This window comes from Microtus oregoni, unplaced genomic scaffold (genome assembly GCF_018167655.1).
Source record: "Microtus oregoni isolate MIOR12 unplaced genomic scaffold, Mior012 000004F_ref0000308, whole genome shotgun sequence".
NCBI lineage: Eukaryota > Metazoa > Chordata > Mammalia > Rodentia > Cricetidae > Microtus > Microtus oregoni.
This window is the reverse complement of record NW_024543063.1, coordinates 46417508-46438956: the sequence shown is the minus strand read 5'-3', so window position 1 is coordinate 46438956 and position 21449 is coordinate 46417508. Positions and strand designations below refer to the sequence as shown.

The window sequence follows — 21449 nt, the reverse complement described above, 5'->3', positions numbered from 1 at the left end:
AACGTTTCAGAGTCTCTGGAATTCATCTAACACAAAAGACATTGACAGATGTCCTTTTGTAACTTCCTGCCACAGCCTCAAAGGACACTGAAAAGTATCCTCTGTTTTTCCTTTTCTGACATTTTCAATCAAATGTTTCTGTGTGAAATGGTGTCTAACAATCTGTGTGGGCAGAAGGAAAGAATGACCAAACAGGAGGAAACAAATAGAAAAATAAAAGAGGGACAATATAATCATAAAAGTTTTTTTCTTAATCTTTGGGGTAAACACCACTACCCAACACCGTGACAATGGCACCGAGAGCCCTCCATGGCTGGAAGGGAGCTGGTGGTGAGGGTTTCAGGGCTAGCTCCACAAACTAGTCTCAGGGGCAGCTTCTGAGACACTCTGTATTAGATACTGACCCGTGTCGTGTGCCATTGGTGAGGAGGAAGACAGCGTGCTTTTCCCAAAGGGCGACGATCTCCCCAAAGGATGACTTTTCTCGGGAGGCAGGAGCGATTTCCCGGAATAACCTTTTTGCTCTTTATTCAGCTGCTGCAGCAGATACTCATTAGTTACCACCAGGGATCTGAGGCCCAGGGGAAAAGGCAGTCATGAAATCACAAAAGCAAAGTAGATGCCATTCAGGTCTGAAATGACTTCTAAAGACAAATACACAATGAAGTAACATCTTTCAATAGAACTGTCCAATTTATGAGTGGATTATCTTAAAGCAGACCTACAGCAGCTCCTTTGTTACAATTCATGTGATTGTGTTCAGATTGACTGGGGCAATTATATTTCACATTTTATGGAGCGGTTCGTCCATTCTTTCCAAAGCACTTTCTTGATGAGAAGTAGAAGCACTAGGGCACTGGCTCCTATCAGGCCCAGCAATTCCCACTTACAAATCATTGCTTCTTTTATTAGCTTGCTCTGTAGCTAACTAACGGTACAAGCCACTACTGCATTCTTGGACTCTGAATTACCACACAACGCTAAAAGCCAAAAGATGATGTATACAAAAGATGATTTAATCCCAGCCAGGAGGCAGAGGCAGGCGGATCTCTGTGAGTTTGAGACCAGCTTGATCTATATAGTAAGCTCCAGGATATCCAGGACTATGTAGAGAGACCCTGTCTCAAAAAAATTATACCCAGGGGGCTGGAGAGATGGCTCAGAGGTTAAGAGCACTGCCTGCTCTTCCAAAGGTCCTGAGTTCAATTCCCAGCAACCACATGGTGGCTCACAACCATCTGTAATGAGATCTGGTGCCCTCTTCTGGCCTGCAGGCATACACGCAAAACAGAATATTGTATACATAATAAATAAATAAATAAACATTTTTCAAAAAAAATTATACCCATAGTATTAATTACAGCACTACTTTGTTTTCAGGGGTTGGAGGTGGGAACTGACCTTGAGCACCTCACACTTGCTAAGTACACACACACACCTCAGCTCATACTGGACTATTTTTTGCAGTCAAATATTGTTCATCTAACTGGTAATTTTATAATAGAGGACTAATTTTAAAAAAGGATAACCACACAATGAGTACTAGGCAGGCACAAAAAAGGACTGAGAGCTAACTCAGGCTCTCAGTTTTTTTTCTTAGTTTTTCAAGACAGGGTTTCTCTGTGTAGCTTTGGAGCCTGTCCTGGAAATAGCTCTGTAGATCAGGCTGGCCTCGAACTCACAGAGATCCACCTGCCTCTGCCTCCTGAGTGCTGGGACGTGGACCACCACTGCCCTGCGTGAACTGATTTTTTTAAGGTAAAAATGTTGGGTCAATGAGATGGCTTAGTGGATAAAGATGCTGTAATCATGCTTGACGACCTGAATCTGATCCCTGGGACCTTCATGGTAGAGGGAAAGAAGCAACCCTGTACACTGACTTCCACCCACAGTCTAGCATATTCAATCCTTCCTCCCTTTCCCAATAAATAAATAGCTTACAATGTTAAAGCAGGCCTGGAGAGGGGGCTCACAGAGCACTGCTCATCCAGAGGACTGGACCACACGGTGGCTCCCAACATCAGTAACTCCAGCTCCAGGAGTCCTGGAACCCTCTTCCCGCTTCCATGAGTATATGGCGCACAGACATGCAAAGTGCACATAGGCAGAGACTACAACACTTTTAAAGTTAAAGATAAACCGGGCGGTGGTGGCGCATGCCTTTAATCCCAGCACTCAGGAGGCAGAGGCAGGTGGATCTCTGTGAGTTCGAGGTCAGCCTGGTCTACAAGAGCTAGTTCCAGGACAGGAACCAAAAGCTACGGAGAAACCCTGTCTCGAAAAAATCCAAAAAATAAATAAATAAATAAATAAATAAAATAAAGTTAAAGATAAGAGTGAATATAAAAAGTAACCTTTTTATAAAAGTTGCTCCATTTGTTTGTTGTTTGTTTTCCGAGACAGGGTTTCTTTGTAGCTTTGGAGCCTGTCCTGAAACTAGCTCTTGTAGACCAGGCTGGTCTCAAACTCACAAAGATCTTCCTGTCTCTGCCTCCCAAGTATTGGGATTAAAGGTGTGCGCCACCACTGCCCAGCAAAAGTTGTTCCTTTTTTATAAAAGTTGAGCAGATAACAGCACCAGCAGAGTCCACTGTAGAAGGTTAGTGAGGGGAAGGAAATGGCTAGATACTTCTCAATCTTATTTATGGATTTGACTTTGAGATGACATAAAACTATACAAACAAACCAAAAAATTTCCCTAAGAACCAAAGTAAAAATGAAATAAACAAGTTGAGTGATTTAGGAAAACAGAGTTGTTTCAAGTTAATCTGAGATAGGTATTTTGAGTGTTCATCCCTTAGAGGAGACGCTCTAACGCGCAGCGTGGGCCCCAGACCAGCAGCTCAGCACAGATGGGGAATATCAGAAACACAAATACTCAAGCTCGGAGCCTGTATACAGTGCCAATCAGAATTCTGGGCTGGAGCCTAGCAATCTGAATTTCAGCAAATCAACAAATCCTTCCTGTAATTCCAATACAGAACCATGACTTTTACCTTTCTTTACTCTTCAAAGCTTGAAATAGTTATAAAGAGTTTTGTTGTTGCTTGCTCTTTTTTTTTTTTTTTTCCAAATAGAGTCTCAGCCTTAAACTCACTATGTAGCCAAGGCTGGCCACCTACTACCACAAGCGCAGGGGTTATAGCCATGTCCTACCATACCCAAGTGAAAAGTTATGGGGTGGTTTGTTGTTATTGTTGCTTGTTTTAAGCTATCCAGAAAGGGCCTGGATCTGACCCTCTGGTTTTAATGCTACTCTACTGAAAATCAGTGATGAGGTCTGAGTTTGAAAGTAGGGGGTTTGGTTATTTAAACATCAGTGAAAGTTCTAACTGCCGGTTGCCTTAAGCCCCTCCCCCAACCCATCAGGAGGTGCTCTCTGTGAAGAGGCTGAGGCAGGGCTACTTTGGATTCTTTCCCTATTACTCCCTACTGAGTGCTCTTAGTGAGTCTTCTGTGCTCAACAGCAAACAGGCACTTTCCAGAGGAGCCAGATGACTGATCTGAGGGGTATGTAATGACCAAAACAATTGGCTGACCCCAAAGTTCCATTGTAGCCATTGAAAATCTAACTGCTGAGTAGTTCTAACCCACCAATGCCAGCAAAGGGTTGTCCCTGGTGTGTAAAGGCAGTACTAAAAGCTGTCCTTTGATCTCTGAGCTAGCGTGGCCTAGCACGGGAGATTTCCATACAGTCATTTACACGGGTGGAGAGTCTAGTTTCCAAGAAAAGCAGAGCAGATAAAGAGAAGTGAACACAGGCTCTGAAGCCAGCCAGTCAGACCGCTCCTACCTCTGACTCTCATGGAGAAGAGCAACTGTCTTCTCCAGCCTTTTCAGCTGAGTCAGCTCCTGGTTCAGGCAAGCCACCTGTAGGGTCAGCTGTTGGTTTCTGCGCAGAAGATCGTCTACAAAGGGTACAACAGCCAGGAGTGAGCAGGACTCCAAGCTCACCTTCAGTAGAACTCAAGTACTTGGGGACATCTCAACCAGCCCCCACCCTTCCCAGTACTTCCCTCCACCTGCCATTCATCATTTCCTCCCTTGGAGACAGGAGTTATTTGGCAGGAATATGGCATTTGGTGACAGCCCTGAATTACAGCTCAGCCATGTCCAGTTAGACATATTAGACCAGCCTTTGAGTCTCAGCAGAGCCCACAGGACACCATGAGGTTCCAGTGACACACCTGCCCTCACTGCTGGACTCAGGCAACAATACTCAATCTCCTGCATTCTACATTTTGGTTGGGAAACTTGAGCCCTTTCTCCCTACCAAGTTTGTGGAAACATCTAGAACTGTGCCAATCTGCAAGATTTTCAAGCTGTAATATCTCAGTGATAGCCAAGACAGTTACACCTGCCTCTCTAAATATTCTACCACTGCCGACACTCATGAGGTAGGCAAAAAGGCACAGGAACTCTGGTCCTATAGGAGCCAGTTTTCTAGAATACCATAGCTTTGCAAATGCTAATAAGCTTACCAATCGCCTGGGATTCTATTAAAAATAGATTCTGATTCAGTAGGCCCTTCAAGAGACCAATACTCCCTTGCCTAACAAGCTCCCAGGAGATGCTACCATGGATCATGTTTTTAGTGGCAAGGTCTGGAAGGTGGAAAACAGGACTGCTGTAAGTTCACTAACCCCCGGAAGCTACCGTACAGAACCGGCGCGTGTGACTGAACAAAAGGATCATTTTTGAAGTAGGTGGGAGGAGACTGATGACCATTTCATCTGTGTTTTGTATTGGGCTGAGTTTTAACAGAGGCGGCTCAATGCTTCCATGTCAAGTTTCTCATAGCAATATGAGTGCCTGTATTTACTTACAAAAATTGAGCTAGAGGTTTGAAGTAGAGGGTAGATTTATTTATTTATTTATTTATTTATTTATTTATTTATTTATTTATTTGTTTAAACAGGAACTTGTCTGGAACTTGCTCTGTAGACCAGGTTGGCCTTGAACTCAGAGATCCACCTGCCTCTGCCTTCGAGTACTACTTCGAGGCAGTAAAGGGGTGTGCCACCTCAGCCTAAACACAAACTTAAAAGGTAGCATTTGCTACCTGGGAGGCAGAGGCAGGTGGATCTCTGAGTTCACAACCAGCCTGGTCCACAGAGTGAGTTCTAGGGCAGCCAGGGCTACACAGAGAAACCCTGTCTCAAAAAACAAACAAAAGTAGTATTTACAGAGACGAGTGAGAAGGGAGCACAAACACATGACTGATGTGATTATCAAAACCACATTTCTCAAGAGAGGTTTAGCAATGTGTAAGAACACCCTCAAAAAATGTCTATGCCCTTTGGCTTTTCCTAGGAAAATAATCTGAAATGTACACACTTGTACACATTTGTACACAAATGTAGACGTGTACTTTGTGTGCGGTAGCTTTTGGCAGCAGCATTATTTATAATATAATATAATATAATATAATATAATATAATATAATAGCATATGTATCAGGAGTCCTAGTCCCATCACCAGGGAAGAAAGGTGGTCTCGGAGAAAAGGTTTCATTCCAGGCTTTCTTCTGCCTTAGGTCAGAATCTCTTTAGAATTATCAACTTTCTCTCCATATTAATACTTAAAAATTCACTATTGTAAGCAAATGCAACTTTATAGTTATTAAATATTAGAAACAACAATATGGTTTGCTAGAAAAATGAGGGCTACAGGCAACATTGTGGGAGCTGCCTATGTCATTAAGTTAGGATGTAGTAATAGGTCTATGGCTACCCGGGGTACAGGGGGGAAAATGACTACACAAGTATGTAAGGGAACTTTCTGGAGTTATAGAAATGTTTTAGATTTTCATTAGAGTAAGTTTAAGATGAATATATTGTGTTGTATTAAGTTATCCTGAAAAAAAAATCAGGGTATAGCTAGGTGGTGGTGGTGCACACCTTTAATCCCTGCAGAGGCAGGTGAATCTCTGTGAGTGAGTTTGAGACCAGCCTGGTCTACAAACTGAGTTCCAGGACAGCCAAAGCTGTTACATAGAGAAAAAAAAAATCAGGGTATAGTTTAAAATTTTGAGTTGAATGTTTATCATATGGAGGTAAACCGGAAGAAAGAATTCAAAAATACTGGGTAGTCACTGCTGGGTCATGGATCTGTATTTCCTTATACATTTTCTCCTGCTGTAATGATTTAAAAACAACATTCATGTATGTTTTACATGAACACAGCGTTTCATATGGTAATTCAAAGACATCTGCACTACAATTCTCTGAAGCAAAGCGAGGGGCTTTGCCTGGATTGGATTCTCTAGCACCACAAAAATAAATAACTCTCTGAGGTAAGATTACAATTTCTACTATTTCCTAAGGAAAAATAATGGCCAAGGAGAACCAAAGGCAGCCATGAGAGTTTTGGTTGCCGACGTTCATTAAACAGGTCATTTAGCAACAATTGGGCAACCTCACACATGGCTTTCCTAACTTACCGTGTGAATGAGATGGGTACCCACTCACAACTGAGGCGGCAGCACCTCCCTCCAACTGCTGAATTTTTTCTGACAAAATCACGTTTTCCTCCAGCACTTTGACCAGTTTTTGCTTCAAATTTTCCTTTAGACAAGAAAACAACACATCAATGTGTTAAGAATCTGAATTTTTAGTAGTGCCATTTCCTCTTGTGACAGACTGAATGGAAAGGTGCAGTTATGAGACCTCACTAGAAATTCAGTTCAGGGGTAAACACAGTTCTAGGGCAGCATTCAAACTGATCAAATGGAAAATCTTTTTTTGTTTGTTTGTTTTTTGAGACAGGATTTCTCTGTGTAACAGCCTTGGCTCTTTGGAACTCGCTCCCTGGAACAAACTGACCTTGAACTCACAGACCTCGGCTTGCCTCTGCCTCCCGAATGCTGGGATTTAAAGGTGAGCGCCACCACCTTCTGGCCTAGCTTTCTTGCCAGTAATCTGCAATTCTTGCTGAACACTGGTAGGTTTGCAAGGGGCTGGCATTCTGAGTCATCAACTGAAGTTTCTAGTGCTGAACATGGTGTCTGAAAATGCACTGAAGCTAAGAAAAGGGAGACTTGAAAGAGTTTCTTCATCTTCTCCCGAATCCAGCAGCCAGATACTCAAATATGGTGCTGGTCCTAGACTCTCTGCTCCTCAGAAGGGAGAACAATGGCATTTGCCTTCCATCATTGGATCACACCGTGGCCTTCATCAGGGTGATGTTATACACTTCTACTCTAGAGTTTTCGTCTGCTTTCCCTCCTTGCCCTTTCACGCTTCTTTAGGACTTTGGGATTGTTGTTCCCGTCCTAACGAGTTCCGTATTCCTGATTGTTCTGCCTGACTTTTTCACGTTTGGGTTCTGCAGTTTCTAAATGTCTACAGTAGTTATGCTCCTTGGGGCCCTGGGCCGTTCTAGTCAGGATGTTATGTCTTTTCCAGTGAAGGAAGAGGAGGAGAGAAAGATGAGGGAGCCATACCACGTCGTTAGGAACCAGCTGCTCCACTTCCTTTAGCTCACTCTCCCTCCAGCGGAAGGCTTTCCCTGCCTTGTCTTCCAGCTGGGAGCGACACTGCTGAGGAGGTGCAGGCACAACCAAAGACAGAAGCAAATCTCTGGCAGGACCTGCCAAAAATTCAGGTTGGGCACATGGGCCAATCTTAAAAACTAAAGCACAGAATTTCAAGTCAGTAACGGCCGGCTCTGTATCTAAACATCGCCGTTTGACATGAATTTTAAGTGGCTGTAAGAGGCATTGTGCCCTGAATCCTCTGTGGAGGATACACACAGCCCTTCCTGTTTGCACTGGTCCAGAGATTCTGCTCCGGGTGTGTGGGAGGGGTGATTTCCTACAAAATGGCAACAATGGTCAACATAGGAAGGAAGGCAGATTTTTTCTCCTCTATGTCCCTTTAGAATTAAAAAATTACCATATTAATTATTTATAATAATGGGTTTATCGTGACAGTTTTATATATACACACAACATTTTATTATAGTCACACATATTAATTGCCCTCTCTTGTCCTCGTCCCATATAATTTTTTAATTAAAAAATTTGGTGTGGGGGGCTGGAGAGATGGCTCAGCAGTTAAGAGTATTTGTTGTTCTTGCAGAAGACCAGAGTTCAGTTTTCTGCACCCAGGGCAGGTGGTTCACAGCCTCTTGTAACTCCAGCTTCAGGGCACCTGACACTCTCTTTCGGCCTCTGGGCACCCACATACACATGCAGACACCCAGTACACACGCTGAAACTAAGGTCTTTCAGGAAATGGGATGTGACCAGTGCGAGCCAGACAGGTGTTCTACCACTGGGCTAGATACCCTCAGCCCTTATAAATTAAAAATAATTTTTACAGCCAAAACAACTCTCAAGGTTCTCATTTTTACTTAAAGCTTTACTAAAAAGCAAAAGTTCCTTGAATTTTTTCTCTATTAAACAACAAATAAACACCTGGAACCAACATTCATAAAACTATTTGCCCCATGTCCCTAAAAGGTATTCCCTAAAAAGGGCCCAAGGCATTTACTCATTTCATTATTTTACATCACCATTTCAATAGTCTTTGCAAAATTCTGATAATCAAACCTAATTTCTGCTGTATTCATTACTGGCACTTCCAAAGGACCATAACATAATTTTGCAATTATTAATATAACTACTCTCAATTACATATATCTGATCATGAAGTATATTAGCAAAGACGACACATGAGCTCACACACCATAGGAAGGGGAAAACAATTGCTACAAAACAACTTGCAAAGTGATTTAAAAAAACAGGGAAGACAAATGTAACAAAATAAAAATTTGGTCTGGCTGTGGTGGGGCACGCCTTTAATCCCAGCACTCGGGAGGCAGAGGCAGGCGGATCTTTGTGAGTTCGAGGCCAGCCTGGTCTACAAGAGCTAGTTCCAGGACAGGCTCCAAAGCTACAGAAACCCTGTCTCGAAAAACCAAAAAAAAAAAAAAAAAAAAAAAAAAAAAAAAGAAAGAAAGAAAAAAGAAAGAAAGAAAACTTGTTAACCGCGGTGTTTCTAGAAAATTTTGTGAAGTGTACACACTTTTCCTTGCAGGCTAACGGAACTGGATGACTATTAAAAAACCTGCCTTCCTAACTGCTCAGAGAACTATGCACTTACCAAGAAACTTCTTGTTGAGGAGGAGGGAGCCAGAGCCATTCCAGTGCTTATCCACCAGATCCAGGAGCTGTCTGAGGACAGTGGCCACGTGGGGGGTTCTGGCGGAGATCGGGGGACTATGGTTTCCTGGTAAACCATGCAAACTGCCCAGGTCACTAGAGAGAGGCTCAAGAAACAAAACAAAACAAAACCAAAAACCAGTACCATTTGTGTCATTCTTACATAATAAAGGAAATAAGGATCCAGACATTTAAAGCATTAATAATTTTTTAAAGTAAAAAAGCTTCATCTTTTGGTTTAGATATGAATCTCATATTACTATGTTCAAGGCAAACATATGAGATATTCTAGACAATTTCATGTTTCTTTTTTCTTTTCCTTTGATGGTGCTAGGAATTAAACCCAGGACCCTGTACCACTGAGCCTCATCTCTAGGCTGTCAGAGAAATTTCAAAAGCAGCAGAACCACTATCATGACTTTCTATGCAGGTTTTCAGAATTTATTAACAATAAAAATGTGTTATTTAGTCCTTATACGTGTGGTTCAATGTATTATGTAATACAAAAAGAAGATGAAATGGCAGGACATTTTTAAGAAGTACCATATATAATAAGATAAAATTGAGAGTACTTTAATAAGAAATTAAAATTCATAATAAGAGCCGGGCGGTGGTGGAACACGCCTTTAATCCCAGCACTCGGGAGGCAGAGGCAGGTGGATCTCTGTGAGTTCGAGACCAGCCTGGTCCACAAGAGCTAGTTCCAGGACAGGCTCCAAAACCACAGAGAAACCCTGTCTCGAAAAACCAAAAAAAAAAAAAAAAAAAAAAAAAAGAAAAAATTCATAATAAGTTTATATTTTAAATGAACATAAATGCCCTCTAACATTTTAAGAATTTTGAGTTAAATGTCATTGTTAGGTTAAGTACTAATGATATATTTTTATTTAAAAAAATCGTAGATAGATTTATATAGTAAGATTCTTCATTCTAAGCTGACATGCATAATATTATGCATTTTATATATGTCTCCCTCCTGGTCTTTCCTATAGAGTCTTGTGGACTTCAAGAACTAATGCAGGCTAGAGAGGTGGCTCAGCAGGGCTTGCTTAGCATGTGCAAAGCCTTGGGTTCTATCCCCAGCAACACACACATGCACATAGACATGCACACACACAGACATGCACACTCTCACACACACTGACATGCACACACACAGACACGCACACTCTCACACACACAGTATGACACACATTAAAGACAGTCAAATTATTTCTCAATTTTGCTTGATGTAAAAAACTAAAGATGATTATTAGGTAATGAAACACAGCACCCAATGACAATGATGTGAGCTGAGTCACGTGTGTGGCCTACGATTGGTAGGGAATGGCGTTACAACTAGGATAAACATGTTCTCAGGAAATCTATGCCTGGTCTTGATCAGTACAGCGTAAGGACTGTGGATTTATGAAAGACACAAAATGGGGTCATTTGAGAAGTTAACCTGATTTGGGGTTAAAGCATAAAAGAGTCTAAGTCATATAAAAAACTACTTTATGGAAATTTTTTAAAAATAAAATTTACTGTTAGTGGTTTTAATTTTTTTCTTTTCTTTGTTGGTTGAGACAGAGTCTCAAGGGGCTTAGGCTGGCCTTGAACTTTTGATCCTCCTACCTCTACCTCCCAAGTGCTGGTGGTAGACTCCACCATGACCAGCTTAACTTTAGAAATTTGAGAATTACAGATTTCAGAAACCAAACAGCATATATACATATAATTTACAGTCAAGGACCTAGCATGTGTGAAGCCCTAGGTTCCATGTCAAGCATCCACTAAAAGCAAAAAAACTGTCTGTTTTTATGCTTATATTAAGTCAGCACTTTGAAAGCTTTCCATATTAAGAAAAACAATGTCTAACAGGAAAAAAAATGATAATATTAAAGACAATCCAAAAATGTTGAGAGTTTAACAATGTGACATGGAATAGAAGTGAAAATTTTTTCCTAGACTGTTTAGTAAAAAAGCATCCCAGTATCCTAAGTGTTCCTGGGACTTTACCCTAAATATATTATCACAGTTAGTGTTTTTGTCTGATCAAATGGGCGTTTGTGGGTGAGAATGTAAAACAAGCCAGGAACTAAAGAAAGTATTGCAAGACTGCCCCCTTTAGTGAGCAAAAACTATGACTGTCTCAGAGTTCCTTTACTGTGAGAGCGCCTAGGCCTTGCACAAACGAGGCAAACTATACCCGGCTCTCAGCTCCGCAGTTCTGAAAACAGACCAGGAAGGATTCAAAGGGTTAAGAAATGGACAATTTCCATTAAATCATCCTAACGTACAAAAAGATTTCCAACAACTAGAAACTTAAAATGATTAGAAAGAGTTTTTGACCAAATATCCTGCTTCCTTACAAGGCAGCACATGACTGACACACGATTCCCATGACAGGGATCACGGGCTCTCAGAGCTGTGGCTCCCTGGCGGCAATAAGACTTGCAGAAAAATTAACATTCAGAAAAGACAGGTCTTGATTCTCAGAGCCACTTTCAGCTAAAAATCCCCTGGGAAATCTAATTCACTTGCTTATGGATACTTTAGTGCGGGGAATAGAATCATTTGAGTATCTGTACAGAAAGGCAAAATAATGATGTTTAGCTGGGCGTTGCACACCTTCTATCCCAGCACTTAGCAGGCTGAGGCAGGCAGATCTGTGAGTTCAGGGTCAGCCTGTTCTATAATGTGAGAAAAAGATTTTATAAAAGCCATTTCAAGTAAGTTAGCTACTTGTGACTATGTCTCCACTTTGTCCTGCTAGCAAACTCTTGCAGGAACAGTTAGTTACTCAAGTGTCTTCCTACCATGTACCATGTTTATGCTTTCAGAGTAAATCAGTTCCCTTGAGATAGAAAGCTGAACAAATAGAAAAGTGGGATAACTCTTCCTAAGGGCAAAAGAATCACAGGCTATAGCCTGGTAGTGCTGGCCACAGGTCTTTGAAAATCCCCTAAAACTTCTAGCAATATTGGTGGAACCACTGGAAACCCCAAGAGCAGCACATTCTGTTCTTGAGCCTTTGTGTTTCTTGTACACACACAAACAAGTCAATACTTGCGCCTCGCTGCTTGTAGCTTCTTGGAAACCACACTTCAGATTCAGGTTGGCAAGAACATTGTCCTTCCGCTTGAATCCTCCACTTAATGACCTCTGCGTTGGAATTTCCCTGTTTTCTGGAGCCCCAGAAGGTAACAGCAGTGTCCGAAGAGAGTTTCCAAGGACACGGTTGCCTGGGAAAGAACCAGGTGCTGGTGCAAAATCCCTGAGACTGCTGGATAACTGTTGTTCTACATTGGGCAGCAGAGCAGGGTCACTGTTGAAATGGGTTGTGGCATATAGATCTGTGGAGAAAAAGCCTGGCAAATGAACCTGCCTTTCAACTCTCTTATAGCTGTTGGTATCTAGGATTATAATAATCACTTTTTAACATAACTCCTTTCTTTGTCTCCCTCTACCTGACCAAACCTCAATTCTGAATAAATTCAACTGTCTACATGTTCTCAGCATATACCCAGAGCAGTGGTTAGAGAACAGTGCACATCTGTCCTGACCTTTCTCACTTTCATTCACGACTGCTAGATTATTTGGACACTTATTACTGCCCAGCTTTCCTTATATATTACTCCAGTCAATTCATTTTATTTCCTGAGAGAATTATTTCACATTTCTTTTCTCTCCAGTTTTGAATATCATCCCCTCCATCCTTTATCTCACCAAGAAAACAGAAAATCAAAGAAAATGTCCATACCATCTCACCACTGAATTTATCAACTGACTTACACTTTATTGGCGGTCTGAATAAATCTCCTGCCTCCTTCTTGCAACTGTTGCTGCTTAATTTAACTGCTTCTTTACCAGATGACTGAATTTCATCTCTTATGGATTAGACAAGGAGCTCTTCTGTTTTCTGATACATCATTATTAATTATCCCTCTGCTGGTGATTTTTATCAGTCTTATGGGACTCCATCCCCTCTTCCATTTCTCTGCTCCTTGTATATATTTAGTACTCTGTTGCTTCATTTCCAGGGCGTGTGTGTGTGTGTGTGTGTGTGTGTGTGTGTGTTTTTAACTCATCTCAATGGAGCTTTTATTTTAATGTATCCCCTGAAGCTATTCACTAATTCCTTTGTGTTTCCAAATAACTGCCAGTCCCAGCTCCTTCCCAGCAGCCTCCAACATAGAATACTACTTCCTTCTTCTGATCACACATTTTTCATTAGCGCGGCAGAAGCACAGTGTAACAATCGGCTTTCTCCTTTTCTTTCACTCTTCATGGTAGTTTGTCTTTATCTATTCAACTTTAAATTTTCACAAGACTCAGGATCTTGGATCTCTTTCCTATCTATGTTTATTCCCTAGATGAGTAGCTCATCCACTCACAGTTTTAATGTCATCTGTCCCTGCAAAATTCTCGAATTTCCTCCTGAAATCCACACTATTATGTCAAATTATTAGGGTGCCATCTCCGGGAAGTTCTAATAGCACCTCAAACTTAAGATATATAAAACAAGACTCAATATTTATCTTAAAACTCATTTCTCCTCTTCTAGTCTTTCTTATGTCATAAATTCTCCTCGTGAGGCCTGAAACCTCAGAATCACTGACTCTCTTTCTCCTACACTTTATTCCAAGTCCATCAACAAACCCAAGGGTATTTTTCCTATAATATAGTCAGAATCTGTCATCTGCTCACTACCTCCACTGTCTTTCTAGTTGAAGCTACCGACTTTTATCTAAATTTTAACTTCTTAAATGGGTTTTCCTTTTTCCATTCTTGCCCCATTTTATTCTCAATTCAGTATCCAGAGTAATTCTTGTTCTGGTTTTCTGTCTCTTTCTCTCATCCCAGATCTCATACATGTGCAGGTACATGTTCACATGTCTGCACGGAGGCCAAAGGATGATGATGGCTGCTTCCTCAGTCACTGTGCAGTGAGATGGGTCCCTCACCAAACTGGCAGGTGCAAGCTGGCCAGAGAGCCCTACAGACAGCTCCTGCTGTGTCTGCCTTCCCAGCAGTGGAATAAGGGGTGCATACACTACGCCTGGCCAGATTTCACCAGGGAATCTAAACTCAGATCCTTAGGTTTGTGCAGCAAGTGCTTTACCAACTTAACTCACTTCCTAGCCCCTCAGAAAAATGCGTAAGTGAGAATCCTTTGCTATAAATCTTCCAACCATACATCTGGCCCGGAATAAATGTTTGGCCATCACTCTGGCCTTGTCTATACACTTCATTTCCCTTACTCCGCCATATTAGGTTCCTTGTTCCATAAACACGGCCTCAGGAATTCTTCACTTACTATTTCCACTTTAGAAAGTTCTACCCCCAAGTTATCTATATAGCTTATACTTTCATTTCACTCGTTTCATGTTTATGATGCCTCAACATAGAAGTCTGACCTGCTCATCCAACCTGAAACATTGCTTTGTCCTTATTATTTCTTATATACTTGTCATTTTCCATCATAGCACTTATAAATTGATATATTTATATGTTAAGTTATTATCTATTTTACCTTGTTAGAATAAAAGTAGAGACATAATTTATGATCAAGTATACATGGAATTAGATTTTGTTTTTACTTTATCTTAGAACTAGACTAGTGTCCGGCACATGGTGGGTATCCAATGAGTTTTGTTGAATAAATTAATAGCCAAAGATCAGTCTCTATGATTTATCCTGAAACTATCTTCTCCTGAGAGTGAATTTTCCTATTCCTACACTTGCATCATTCCATGCTCAACTCAGACCCAGACTAGCTCTTTTTCTTTTGTTGTCCCTCACCATACATGTGCATGCACGTGCATGTTCACATCTGATCATATGTGTGTGGAGGCCAGAGGTTGATGATGGTGACCAGAAAGAACTAGATGCATTTGGGAATAGGTCTTGCGATGCCACTAACTAAAATGACATGTAGTTGTAAAACTCATATTTCTATATTTTTTCCTCTAAATTATCCATCATGTTGCACCCAAACCCTCCAGATTTCTGGAAATTCCATGGACAACTAATGACCCTAATATATAACTGAAGAACCACAAATTCAGTTTCAATAAAATCCAAAATTCATGCGTTTAAAAAGACTGCAAACTGACAGCTATTACCTGAACTAAGCTTTAAGAGCCTTCCTGTACTGGAGTCGGGGTTTGACAGAGAAGTTAGTAAATCTCCACAGGAATGGGATGAGGTGGCTTTTATGTCATTTGAAGGTTTTATGCTACATTCTCGGTAGTTCTTGATTTTTTGAGGCTTTTTGACAAGACTTCCGTGCAGGGAAAGAGTTTGAGAATAATGATTATCATAACAGTCCAGACTGACATCTGAAGGTAATTGATAGGGAAGGATCTGGTTAGAATCACCCACGTCCAGGCGTTTACCCAATGAGCCATCATGGATACATGGATAGGTGTCAGGTCTTGGTATCAAGTCTTTTTCTGGAGAAGAACTTGAAGACTTAGTGTCTAAAAAAGATACTCGGTATCCATCTCTAGTTATCTTCTCTGGAGATCGGACTGTGGACTGATGAGGCAGGTAGTGTCTGAATTCTAATCCTCACCAAAGAAAACAAAAGAAAACATGATGAGAATTCATCTTGGTCCAGTTGGGTATCTTTGTCCACTAAGAAAGGGTGTTAGAAGGAGGTGGTTTCTAATTCTAATAGATGATAGCAAAACGATGAAAGGATTTCCACAGGGACAATGACAACAAGACATGTAGGACATTTTGTAAACAATAAAGAATCTGTATCATTATGGAGACAAACTTCAAAATAATAGAATAACCTAAGAATGTTCTCTTAAAATTGTAGTTTCAGAGTTTTCCACGCAGTGTTTTTGCTTTTTTTTTTTTTTTGAGACAAGATCTGTCTATGCAGCCCAGACTGGCCTGGAATTCACAATCCTCTTGCATCCTCCATTTCCTGGGATTACAGATGTGTGCTACCATACATGCATACATGGCTTCCAGACAGCAATCTCATATAAAAAGTTGGCGTACTTCCACAATGACAATAATTGTAGCTTTATGCATTCAGTTTATAGACAATAGTTGGTCTATGATTTTATAGACTCCTTGCCTTCTCTCACTATTAAACTACACCCAGAGGTTCTAGTTCACCCACTGGGAACTGATACCTAAGCTAGTTAAATAGTAGAGAATGCAAAATGTATGAAAATCCCTGGCCTAGGTGCTATCCTAATTCTGAAGAATTTCTCTCAGACAGCTACATTTGCTATTCAATAAGTCTCACAGTTTAGCAAGTAGAACAGTAGACAAAGGAGCAGGTTTTATGCTCCTTGGTACTTTCAGAGTCTGTGGTGCTTGACGGGATATCTTAGGAATAAAATATGTCATTTCTGAATTAGCTACATTAAGTCTTCTAGCCCTGTGTTTCTAGGACCTACAGGAATGGTTCACCCATTGTCAACATACATCGCATGGCAAAGACCATAGAACAGTATCTTTACTTAGGTAACAAAATAACTTAGGTATAAAGAACTGGTTTTTTAAGTAATGACAAATTAGATATTTTACCTTCCTGGGATGGTGTAAATTCAACAAAGAGCTAAGAAGACAGTGAGGAATTTCTAGGTCCAAATTAGAAATCAAACAAACAAAAAACCAAAACAAACAAAACTTTAAAGGTGTGCTAGGACAGAAAATCACGTTTACCCAAAATCATTTAGGGTGAAAAGGGACAAAAGCATAAGTTCTGCCCAAGGTAGGAGACATGGCAACTGCTTCCCCATAGCTCACACACATTGTCGGAAGGAAATGTGGGCAGGATGCAGTGCTAAGGGTAAAATAAGCCATTTCTGAGAATGACTTGTGCTGGGATTAAAGCAGTTCCAGACTAATAGTATTCTAATACTTGGCAGAAGCAAATGGAAGTTTGTTCTGGAAAAGACAAACACATATAAGACTAATAATTATTTGTTCAAATAATTACTAAAATATAAAAAAGCAAACAACCAAAAATAAACACAAAACATAGACCTATAAAGATCTCAGATACTACGAATAATATATACCATATAGCTATAAAGCACCTAAGTTTATTCTATTTAAGGAAATATAAAAAAAGCCTACATTTTTCTTAGAAAAGGTGACTTAGATTAAATTAAACATATATAATTGAGAAGAGAAAAAAAGGACTGAGAAGAAAAAATTTTGGAATTAAGAATTCAGCACACAGAGTTGGACAGTGGTGGCACACACCTTTAATCCCAGCACTCTTGAGGCAGAGGCAGGTGGATCTCTGTGAGTTCAAGGCCAGCCTGGTCTACAAGAGCTAGTTCCAGGACAGGCTCCAAAGCCACAGAGAAACCCTGTCTCGAAAAACCAAAAAAAAAAAAAAAAAAAAAGAAACCAAACAAGAACAACAACAACAAACAAACAAACAAAACAACAACAAAAAAAAAAGAAACAAAGAAACCAGAGTTCATCACCAAAAGGCCCACACTAAAGGATGTATTATGACTGTATAATGATCCTACAAGGGATAAGATGTCTGGGCTAAAGAAAGAAATAAAAACAAAGATAAATTTAAATGAAAATTGCATAAAAACATCTTGTGGGGTTTAAAAAGTATGCAGAAGGGGCTGGAGAGATTGCTCAGAGGTTAAGAGCACTGACTGTTCGCCTGAGTTCAATTCTCAGCAACCACATGGTGGCTCACAGCCATCTATAATGAGATCTGGTGCCCTCTTCTGGCATGCAAGCATACACGGAAGGAATGTTGTATACATATAAATAAATAAATCCTAAAAAAAAGTATGTAGAATAAGAAATCATAGGAACTCTATTTGGGAATGTAGCTCAGGGGTGGAGTCCTTGACCAGAATACATCAAGTCTTAGGTTCAATTCATGAAAGCAGAAGGAAAGGTCTGTAGGATTAATATCTTTGGGGAGTGGAAGATTAAAAGGATGAAGATACTTTAAGGTCTTTAAATTACCTGAGAGAAAGCGTAAGAAAAAGATTACTATATTGACAATTTTTAAATTGTATAAGTCAAGAACATATTGTCATTTGGAGAATAATACTAAAAATATTCAAACGGTTAACTTAAAAATCTGAGAAGAGAGAGAGAGAGGGAGGGAGAAAGAGAGAACAAGTAGAAAAACAACAACTCTAAAGGAAAGCAAGAAACATAAGAAAAAGAAACACTCGCTTTAGGAGGAGAAAAGCCTCTGTAAGCCTCAGTCCCTGGGAAAACAGGTTGGCGGACCAGTGAGTAGAGCTGTTGCAATTCTCATCCCATCCAGATTCCTCTGGATACCCAGTGAGCAAAATATTTACCATCTTCCTTGTGAGTGTCACTGGTCTCCCTTCTTGTTGCTTCCTGCAACTAAAAAAAGTTTGAAGATTTAGGAAGAAAGACATTTGTGAGTGTTCAGACCCGGAGTTTTTCCTCCAAGGTCATTCATCCCCGGAGGGAAGGGAACTAGACTTTCCAGCAGGGGTCAACACAAGGAGGTTCCTGGAGTGCTCTAAAGCAGGGAAGAAGACTCCTTGAAAACACAAACTGTCCTTAGAAGGTAACAGGTATACCAAACACTGAACTACTGTATTTTGTCTGCACACGAATTAGATAAGGCCACTTTTTCTTTTCCCTGTGATGATGCACTTGTGATCTAGGGATCAGAGGTCGATGTCTTCCTGTTCCTGTGCACCTTAGTTTTTGAGACAGGGCTTCTCATTAAACTTGTTACACATCTATTTGATTAGTCTGGCCTGTCAGTGAGCTGGGATCCACCTGCGCACCTTGTGCCAGCTGCACTTGGGTTCCAATCACAACCTTACGTGGGTCTAAACCCATGTCATCGTGCTTGTGCAGCGAACACTACCCACTGAACATTCTCCCCAACCCACATCATTTTCTCCAATTTTATCTTTTCTGTTGGAAGGACTATTCTATTTATTTCATTTTCTTTTTTTTATATTTATTTATTTGTTTTATTATGTGTACAGTATTCTTCCTGCAGGCCTCATTACAGATGGTTGTGAGCCACCATGTGGTTGCTGGGAATTGAACTCAGGACCTTTGGAAGAGCAGGCAATGCTCTTAACCACTGAGCCATCTCTCCAGCCCTTATTTCATTTTCTAATAAAGCTGAGTACCAGCTACAGGAACTAACAAGAATTTTTGTTTTTCTTTTTCTCCTGAGACAGGGTCTTGTTGTATAGCCCTGGCTGGCCTGGAGCTCCCTGTATAATCAGGGTATCCTTACACTTGCTACAATTCTGCTTCTGCCTCCTAAGTGTTGGAATTATAGGTGTGTGCCCATCATGCCAAGCAACTACTGGAGTTTTAAGAAGCTGTAAATGCCCGGCAGTGGTGGTGCATGCCTTTAATCCCAGCACTCAGGAGGCAGAGGCAGGCAGATCTCTGTGAGTTCAAGGCCAGCCTGGTCTACAAGAGCTAGTTCCAGGATAGGCTCTAAAGCTACAGAGAAACCCTGTCTCGAAAAACAGAAAAAAAAAAAAAACAACCTGTAAATTAATCTGAAGCATAACTAGGCAAGAACTGAAAGCAAAAAGAAAGCCATCTAACATGCATTTAAAAATATCTTAAAATGTTCATTTTCTTGGCTAGGGATATATCTCAGTGGCACAGGGCTAGACTAGCATGTCCAAGGCCTTGGGTTCTAGTCCAGCACATCCAGGCGCCACATATACAACATATACAATTTACGTGACCAGAAAAGGAATTGGCACTTCTTTTTGATAAACTTAAGGATTATAATAAGTTCAATTCTCTCTCTCTTTCTTTGTTTCAGGAATTAATACTAGAGAGCTTTTTTTTCTGAGAAATATTATTTAACTGTAAATTGGAATAGATATTATCTCTGTTACCTTAAATCAATAGCAAGATTTTAAAAAAAAAGCAACAAAGATAGTTTCCTAGCACCCAAGTAGAATTTACAATAACAAAGAAACAAATGCTAGCCTGTTTTTAAAATTAGAAGGTGTTATAACACACACACATATATATATACTGAAAAATACTCTCTCTTCACTATAACAGCCCTGGTCACCTACCTCCCCCGTTCACCCTCCCTCTGGCTGTTTTCCACAGTTCTGTTGCTTATAAGATTATCAAAGACAAAGTAAAGGGCGAAGCTGTCAGTTCTGTTTGACGTCATATTTGCTCACACATGATAACTTTAATAAAATGATTACATGAATTCTACTACCATTTTTTCTCTGAAACTTGTTATTTTTAATTTTTCCCAAATTTGACATTACCTCTAATTTCTCATTGCCTGTCACCCCTGTGCCACATTATCCCTTTCCTTCTGATAATTACACATAATTATTTTGGGAACGCCATCTTGATACGTAAGACTTGAATTAAAAGGCAGAGGTAGAAAATGTGAGAGATCAGAGAACAAGAGATGGAGGTATTTGGTAAAAAGAAGGAATTTTATAATCAGCTCTGAATTTTTAACAGATGCACCCCTGTTTGAGGACCAGTACCTAGCACACACTGTGCTAAGGGTACATAGGGAAATACAAACACTACACAAATAGTATTAGTCTCTGGCTAATTAATTCGTCAGCAGGGCAGTGAATACATTACCTGCATTCCCAGTGGACAAACGTCTAACTTTTGAGCTGGTGTGCCACTAGCCTGGCTTGCAGAAGTACTGGTTATTGAATCCTTTATTTCCCGGCTGGGCAAGGGAATAAAAAGTCCTTTGTTTGAGTCTACATTAAAAGGAAAGGAATACAATGAAATTATGACAGAGTTCAAAGACAGCATGTCTTGTAGAAAGATACTGGAGGAGAAGTCACAAGATTGGGTGCTAATTCATGGCATCACCATGTAGAAACCATGTGAACTTGGGCAAATTGCTTCAGCACTATGAATTCTCTCTTTGTTAGTTCAACAGTGAAAATGGAACTTATACTACCTGTCTTTCAGCACTGAAGGGAAGCAAAAACAAGATCATGGATGGATATGAAATGGTTGCACAAATTTTGACCTATAGGCAGACATACAGAAGGCAAATAGTACTTTACACACTTCCTACATGAGTAAATAATACTGCCTGACAGTAATTCAGCAATCTCCTTCCACAGCAAACGTCGAGAATAGACTCCTGGCTCTCTATATCTCCAGGGCTTTAATCCACAGACTGCACTGATTCATCATTGCCTTGATTTCTTCATTTGTAAGAAAAGAACATCTAACCAGAACCTGCTTCATGAGAAATGCTAAATTCTTAGGTATCCCAGTATTTCTTACATACAATCAGAGAAACAACTATAAAAAT

The 21449-nt window shown here is 40.4% G+C and overlaps 1 protein-coding gene across 3 annotated transcripts in view; it reads right to left on the bottom strand.

Moving 5' to 3' along the window:
* Positions 1-303: 303 nt before the first annotated feature.
* Positions 304-21449, bottom strand: part of Lrrc36 (leucine rich repeat containing 36) — a 55896-nt gene continuing 34750 nt past the window's right edge. The window contains exons 6-14 of one of the 3 annotated variants that reach the window (XM_041650676.1): positions 20753-20880; positions 18469-18517; positions 15274-15720; positions 12215-12501; positions 9108-9273; positions 7445-7590; positions 6443-6566; positions 3794-3908; positions 304-571 (exon numbers count right to left, since the gene is read on the bottom strand). In XM_041650676.1, coding sequence (XP_041506610.1) covers positions 346-571; positions 3794-3908; positions 6443-6566; positions 7445-7590; positions 9108-9273; positions 12215-12501; positions 15274-15720; positions 18469-18517; positions 20753-20880 — 1688 coding nt within the window. In that variant the 3' untranslated portion in view covers positions 304-345. The remainder of the gene's footprint in view (positions 572-3793; positions 3909-6442; positions 6567-7444; positions 7591-9107; positions 9274-12214; positions 12502-15273; positions 15721-18468; positions 18518-20752; positions 20881-21449) is intronic. The other 2 variants (XM_041650675.1, XM_041650677.1) reach the window with 2 other exon arrangements.